The 7935-nt window shown below is 35.2% G+C and overlaps 1 protein-coding gene across 1 annotated transcript in view; it reads left to right on the forward strand.

The window, feature by feature from the left end:
• LOC107687838 (peroxidasin-like) overlaps positions 1-5367 on the forward strand; it is a 53691-nt gene extending 48324 nt beyond the window's left edge. The window contains exons 20-23 of the mRNA XM_016485312.1: positions 853-967; positions 1577-1706; positions 2122-2235; positions 4850-5367. Of these exons, the coding sequence (XP_016340798.1) occupies positions 853-967; positions 1577-1706; positions 2122-2235; positions 4850-4984 (494 nt within the window). The 3' untranslated portion in view covers positions 4985-5367. The remainder of the gene's footprint in view (positions 1-852; positions 968-1576; positions 1707-2121; positions 2236-4849) is intronic.
• The last annotated feature ends 2568 nt before the right edge of the window (positions 5368-7935 follow it).

A 7935-nucleotide genomic window follows, 5' to 3' on the forward strand; every position in this document is an offset into this window, starting at 1 on the left:
ACACACTGCTAACTACAGGGCCATCAGTGTAGCTGTTTATCATACATTGGTCCTGTGTTATAGTACTACAACGCACAATTTTTTATTTTTTTTTTGCTTTGTTTTCTGTTTGTTTTTGGGTTGTTGTTTTTTGGGGGGGGCGGGGGGTTTGACATGGTGCCTTATTGTGCATGTAATTTATTGTAATTAGCTGTTAAACAATAGGAGCTCAAGGTTGCCAGGTCCAGCAACATTTTTTTTGCCCAAAGGCATCCAAAAGCCAGGCATCCAAAACCCAAAGAAAACTATAATTTTCAGCATCCAACCACTGCAGTATTTCCGCCAGGACCTTATAATACATGTTTCGTGTTGCTTTTAATTTATTCTGTTAAAAATCTTTTATTTGAATAATTTTAGCTAGACTCGCTTGTATATAAACATATATATAAGGTGGATATTAATGCGCTCCCTTCATTGTAGCACACAAAACCACTACATTATAAGCTACGCTGTTTCTCAGCAGCGAGGTGGTGACGTTGCTGTTTTTGAAGCAATTAAACTCGCATCTTCACTGTTAGTAGAAAGATGCTGCACGGACGCAGGTAATTCACACATGCTAATTCTCTAATTCGTTCAAATAAATGTAAGCTTACTGCATTATTTTACTTCAGAATTCAACATCTAATTTTCTTATAGATAAAACAACCAACAAAAATGAACCATTATTTTTGTCCGTCCAGTCAAATTTTGCGTTAATTGATGCTGACAAGTTTAATTTGTCAATGCTGTAAATGACCATGGTACAAGCTGTCTGGTGTTTGTACAGCTGTTTTTTTCTGCATCAAATAAAGGCTGAATTTCTTGCACCTGCAGACTGCCGTACTAAAGGTCAGTTCAACGCCCTGTCGTACCACTTCAGAGGCCGCAGGTCAGCAGAGCACAGCTACGCAGAGGAGAAACCTTCCAGCAACCTCACGGGCAACAGCAGGTGCAACTGACAAGCTCCATTTACAGTCTGTTGCTCATTTCTGGATTTCACCAAAGATTGTTTGTAAATTCTCATAACATTACTTATAATGGACCTTTTTCACATTTCAGGGGTTCTCGGAAGCAAAAGTTGCCAAAGTTGGGGCAACTTCTATAGTGGTGAACGGAAATTAGATAGTGATAGCATTTCTATGACTTTCTAAAAGATTAAAAAAAGAGATTGATTACATTGGTCACTCTCTCAGCAGCGTTAATAAGTTTTCTGAAATGTAATGTCAAGGTGATAAAACACAAAGTATAGTGCTTTGATATCAAATGTACATTGTTTTTTTTTGTTTTTTATTTGTAATTAAAACTCGTATTCATCTTTATATATATATATATATATATATATATATATATATATCTTTTTTTTTTTTTTTTTATTTACAATGTTAATAACTTTGGAAACGTCATCACAGTCTGTGAAAAGGGTCTATAGTAATGATGTTAGATAATTCATAGTTTTAGTTTGTCAAAGCTTAGCTAAAATTACGAAAACTACAAGTCACTTGTTGATTTATTTATTTATTTTATCAATTAATCATACTTTTAATGACTTGTTTTTCAGCACTTTGGAAGATGCTCTAACTGCAGTAAACATAACTGTATCACCAAAGTCAAGCACTGAACCCTCCATTAAGGATTTCCAAGACTTTGTTGCTGACATGCAGAAAACTATCACAAGTTTACGAAAACAGGTTAGGACTCATGATTCACCTTTAATATCCTAATGATTTTTGGCATAAAAGAAAAATCAATAATTTTGACCCATACAATGTATTTTTGAATTTGCTACAAATATACCCCAGCGACTTAAGACTGCTTCTGTGCTCCAGGGTCACAAATGACTTAGGCTGATGATGCACAGGGCAACTTTTTGAGCAATGTTGCCGAACAACTTTGGGCAGTGTTGCCCTCAACGGGCAGCCAGGTGAGACACAGGGCCCACGACCGATCTAAAGTATCCAGATTGAAATTTGTTGCCCATTCTCAATGTGAAAGTGCCCAAGCAGCATTCCTCAAAAAAAGTTGCCCAGCAAAATTGCTCAAAATTTGCTCTGTGTATCATCAGCCTAAAATGAAACCATTTTTTCTCTCTGTTGGAACTGACAGATAAAAAGACTTGAAGGCCGTCTGAGCAGGACAGACTGTGCAGATGAGGACGGGAGAGAGCGAGTAGATGGAGAGAGTTGGAAGAAGAACCCCTGCACCACCTGTCAGTGTCATGTAAGTTCATCAGTGTGCTGAGCCTTTCTGGCTGAAATCTTCAGGTGCATTCACATATAGACTGTACTGCATTCTTACTTGCATTCATGGGCTTGTGAACACGGTGGAGCGTAAACACAAGCATATGCACAGAAATGTAGTTTTACATGATGTACCAGTGTTCAGGTAGACACAGAAACATTTGACTTGTCTAAAGCAGTGATTCTCAACTGGTTTTTCTTTATTGCACAAAAGCAAATATGAATGTCCTTAAAATTAAATATTAAAATATATAACTGTAGCTGTGATACACAGTCTTTGATGTAATATATGAGAAGCTTTTTTTTTATAAGCATGTTAATTTTGCTGTTGAAATTATGCACAATGATATATTAAATATATGTCATGATAATATTCAAAATATTTTGTCATTTGTATGTACAGTAGCATTGCTTTTTCTGACTGTATCAAAGCACCAGTTGAGAAGCAGGGTTACAAGAAAGTGGAGTATGTAGTGTATTTTATCATTTGAGTGCACCTTAAAAGATTCAAGCATTGTTATTGATGCATTTTTTTTTTTTTATTAAAGCGACTGGTTATTAAAATCATTTATCCATTTTTTTGAAGGGCTGACCGTTGCAAAACAATGGATTTTCAGCTCTTTTACACAGCCAAGTTTCACTGGGCTGTGTTGAAAATCATTTGGAATAGTTTATCTATGATTTACCAAACGGCTTTCATTGAGAAGGATTTTTTTTACTCACTGTCGGCAAATTCTACTCACATTTGGCACTTAGTGAGTGTTCATTTTGGATGCTAAATATCTGTTACATCTGTGTTTTCTTTATCTCATTGCAAATGAATGCACGGCATTCTAGCACGCTCATGTACTTATTATTGTCGATTGATGGATCAGTAGACCGATTGATTTCTAGGGGGAACTTTAGCTGTCAAAAACGGACAAATGCCCTCACATGGTACTGTATGTCATGGTAACATTCTAACTCAATCTGGGATAGAATCTGCAGTCAATCACATGTAGTTTAAAGGAATACTTCACCCAAAAATGAAAAATGGCTGAAAATGTGCTCATCCTCAGGCCATTCAAGATGTAGATGAGTTTGTTTCTTCATCAGATTTGTAGAAATGCAGCATTGCATCACTTGCTCACCAATGGATGCTCTGCAGTGAATGGGTGCCGTCAGAATGAGAGTCCAAACAGCTGATAAAAACATCACAATAATCCACACGTAATCCACACCACTCCAGTCCATCAGTTAACATGATGTGAAACCAAAATCTGTGTTTGTAAGAAAAAATTATATTAAAACATCATGAAAAAACATGATCAAAACTATGCCGTGGCTAAAAAAAAAGGTTGGGAAACACTGCTTTAGCCAGAAGCAATAGTTTGAAGTTAAAAACATCTTAAAGGGGTCATATGATGCTATTTTAAAGATCATTATTTTGTGTATTTGGTGTAACAGAATATGTTGACATGCTTTAATGTTCAAAAAACACATAATTTTTCAAATACTGTACATTATTGTAGGTCCTCTATGCCCCGCCTCTCTCAAACGCTTAGTTTTCTACAAAGCCCCCTCCTTTGACAAGCGCAGTCTGCTCTGATTGGCCAGCTGACCCAGTGCATTGTGATTGGCCGAACACCACAAGCACGTGTCGGAAATGTAACGCCCCTTACCATAATCGCGAGCTTCAGCTTTCAAAGTAAATATCAAGACAGTTAATAATGTCGTTAGTTTTACCATCAGTTCAAGCCCGAAAGGGCAACAGAGTCGCGTGACAGACACAGTGATGATGCAGTACACAAGCCGCGGTTAAGACAGCTGACGTGCTATGATTTCTGACAGGCAGTTCACTCTCCTGTGATGTGACCCTGTTCCCCTCTCACACACACACACACTCTCACACACACGCTCTCACACACACTCACACTCACACACCCTCTCACACACACACCCTCACACACACACACACACACACTCTCACACACACACGCTCTCACACACACTCACACACTCTCACACACACTCTCACACACACACACACGACGCGTTACTCTGCGCTGCGCAAAACTCCGCATTTGTTCTAACACTCCAAAGAGAAAGGAAAACTTGAAATCGCATCATATGACCCCTTTAATGTTGGATTTGTTTCTTACAAACACGCAGCTTTTGTTATTCTTTTAAGTCTATATAAAAACACTTAAGAGTGTTTGCAGCAGGGTTATTATCATTGACTGAAACTAAAATTAAAACCATAACATTTTTATTTAGAGATAAATGTAGACAGAAATAAAATAAAATAAAATGTATATAAAAAATATGTATGTATGTATATGTCACACCATAGGACACATTTACGGTATATTTGTCAACTACCCATATATATATGGCATAAATAATAATAAAATAACAAATGCGCAACAAATTTAAAACAAAAAATTTAAACTAATTCAAAATATTAATACAAATTATAATACTAACATAATACTGGTTTGCAGAGAGTGAAGAATGGCGGGTCAGGAAAGGCACATACCTGTGATGATTCCTGCAGAAATATCATCCCGTTTTCAGCGCGGGTGTCTCTGTGTCTCTGTCTCTGTCTCTGTTAGGAGGCCCAGGTGACGTGTTTCGTGGAAAAGTGTCCGCAGTCAGCATGTCTGAAGCCAGTGATGCCCAAAGGCTCGTGCTGCCCCGTGTGCCTCAACCAGCCGTCACAACCGCAGGATAACGAGCGCCACATATAACCTCAGGACACTTAACAAATGTGACCTTGAGCTCATACCTCCATTTGTTCAATAGTTGCGTTTCAGGGTTTTTTGTTGTTTGTCATGTATTTTTTTTGCATATCCTCAGATGCCATCTACAAAGAACCAAAAATACACTGCCTTAAAAAGTGTCTAAACGGATGAATGTGGGGCCCTGTTTTCCTCCTCAGGCATGTTAACCGGGAGACGACTACCCAAAGTGTTAATTTACGAGACCGAGGATGGGCGACTCCGGTCCTGGAGGGACACTTTCCTGCAGAATTCAGCTCTTATCACTAAACAAACACACCAAACCAAAGTCTTCAGGATTCCTTGAAAATTACTGTACAGTCAGTTGCGCTCAAAAACGACGAAAAAAAAATGTAGGCTTAAATGTTATGTATTTATGTATTTGAATTGCATGCTAATGTACGGTTGGATTACACAGTTTTAACATCAACTAATAGAGAACGCAATGCATATTTGTCAGTTATGCATCAGTGAAACTGGTAAGATTTCTAAAGGGAATGTTTTAAATGCACAATAACCAAGATTATATATTTATCATCAGTACATTTAATTTGTTTCAGTCGCATACATTTAAACTAAATGATGATTGCTTGTTCCAGAGCTAGTCATATTTTAACCATTAACTCCATTTAAATGTAATAGTTTTCACAGTTAAAACAGATGTATGCTGATTCTGAGCTATATGAATTAATGCATTTTGAAAATATTATTATTTAGATCAAATCAAATAGATGCAAAGACTTAATAAGAAACTATGCCATGATTTCTTGAGTGACTCGTTTCATTAATGTGTGACTGACCAATGTGCATCACCGTTTATTAGATTTCGTTAAAACTGTTATACAAACGGCTGAAAATTGTATATGCAATTCAAATGCATAAATCTTAAATGTAGGCCTAAATGTGTTTGTTTGATTGGAGATGGAGCTGAACTCAGAGTTTCCCATTTCTGGTTGTTTTACAGAAGAAGCATTCTCAGATTTGAGATGCTGCAGAACTGGTGCTATCTTACTCCATTTAAGTGATTTACCCGAGTCTTAAGAGTGTTGTTTTATGCATTTAATTGTTTTGCAATATGCAATGCATCATACAGTATATACACTCATTATGAGCTTTTTAAAACCACACTTGAGCGAAAATCTTTCATTTTGTAGTTACGCTAAAGACATTTTAAACGTTACTCATACTTTTACTTTGTTTATGGTGCATAGTATCATATTCTGGACATATGTAGAACATTAGTTCCCGCTTCTTATCTTCCTCTCATGTGGAGAAAAATGTGAATACCTTGAAAACAATCTTTGCAATGGGGGAAAAAAAACTCTACTGATCACCAAATGTTTGTTTCCCTTGGCAACTGCGGGTTTTCTGAGACCTGGCGTTCTTTGCTTTATCTTGACAGAAAGCTAGATGTGTTTGGTTTGGGAGCGACTGAGGTGACGCGTTTGGGAAGTGCAGCACTGAGCTGACGTCAGGCTCTCTTTTAAGGGTGTTACTGTACTTTTCTATAATGCTCTGTTCTACTGGCCCAGTATTTATATTCTTGTCATGAATGAAGGTCCAGATGTTTCCTTCCTTTTCAAACAGTGTTCAGAGAGATGTAGACAGCTGTGCCTCATCACAATACATCACTTGAAACACACACACACACACACACACACACACACACACTTCTCTCTCAGCATCCAGTGTTCAGTTATATCCGTACATTTAGCAGACGCTTCTATCCAGCAGAAGAGCAAGATTTGAGATGAGAATTTATGCATTCATGTTCTGATTCCATTAATGATACGTTCTAGTGCTTTCAGAAATCACATAATGATAACATAATGAAAATTATGTACACGTACTGCTGGTCAAAAGTTTTGAATAATTAAGATTTTTTTTTATTTACTTTTTTTTAACAATTTAATATAATTGTTTTACTTTTATTTACTTTTTTTAACAATTTAATATAATTGTTTTCTATTTTAATATATTTTAAACTAATTTATTGCTGTGATCAAAGCTGAATTTTCAGCATCTTTACTCGAGTTTTCAGTAACATGATCCTTCAGAAATCATTCTAATATGCTGATTCTCTGCTCAGTTATTATCAATTATTATTTGTGATTAATTATTAATAGTGGTTCATATTATTAACAATGAGGTTGAAAACAGTTTTCACTTTTTTTCTTAATTTTTTGTGTAAACTGTGATGCATTTTCTTTCAAGATTCTTTGATGAATAGAAATTTCAAAACAACAACATGTATTTGTTATTTAAATACAATCTTTTGTCACTTATCAATTTATTACATCCTTGTTAAATAAAGATATTAAGATTAAAACTTACTACAAACTTTTAAATGGTAATGCATCATGTATATATATATTTACATATCAACTGTTATCATTGATAATATTTCTTGAGGAGCATATTAGAATGATTTTTTAATTTTTTTTATTAAGAGTGCAAAACACAACATACGGTGAACACAAAACACAAAAACAGCAGTAGAACAGCAATGATAATAAAAGCAATGAAAATAAACAGCAATGACAATCTGAATAATAGTAGTAGTATTTAAGTAGTACTAGCATGCATAATAACAATAATAATAATAATAATAAATATGGTGATGATAACAATAATACCTTGTGATGACGAAAAACAGTAATATCAATAATAATAAAAGTAATAATAATAATAATGATGTAATAACAATAGTAATAATAATAATGTAACAATGACATAATATTAGAATGATTTCTGAAGGATCACGTGACTCTGAAGACTGGAGTAATGATGGTGAAAATTCAGCTGTGCATCACAGAAATAAATAAAAATGTTAAAATATATTCAAATAGAATTTTTTTTTTTTTATTATTGTAATAATATGCCACAATATTACTATTTTTACTGTAATTTTGACCAAATAA

The sequence above is a fragment of the Sinocyclocheilus anshuiensis genome, unplaced genomic scaffold (genome assembly GCF_001515605.1).
Source record: "Sinocyclocheilus anshuiensis isolate Anshui unplaced genomic scaffold, SAMN03320099.WGS_v1.1 scaffold197, whole genome shotgun sequence".
Taxonomy (NCBI): domain Eukaryota; kingdom Metazoa; phylum Chordata; class Actinopteri; order Cypriniformes; family Cyprinidae; genus Sinocyclocheilus; species Sinocyclocheilus anshuiensis.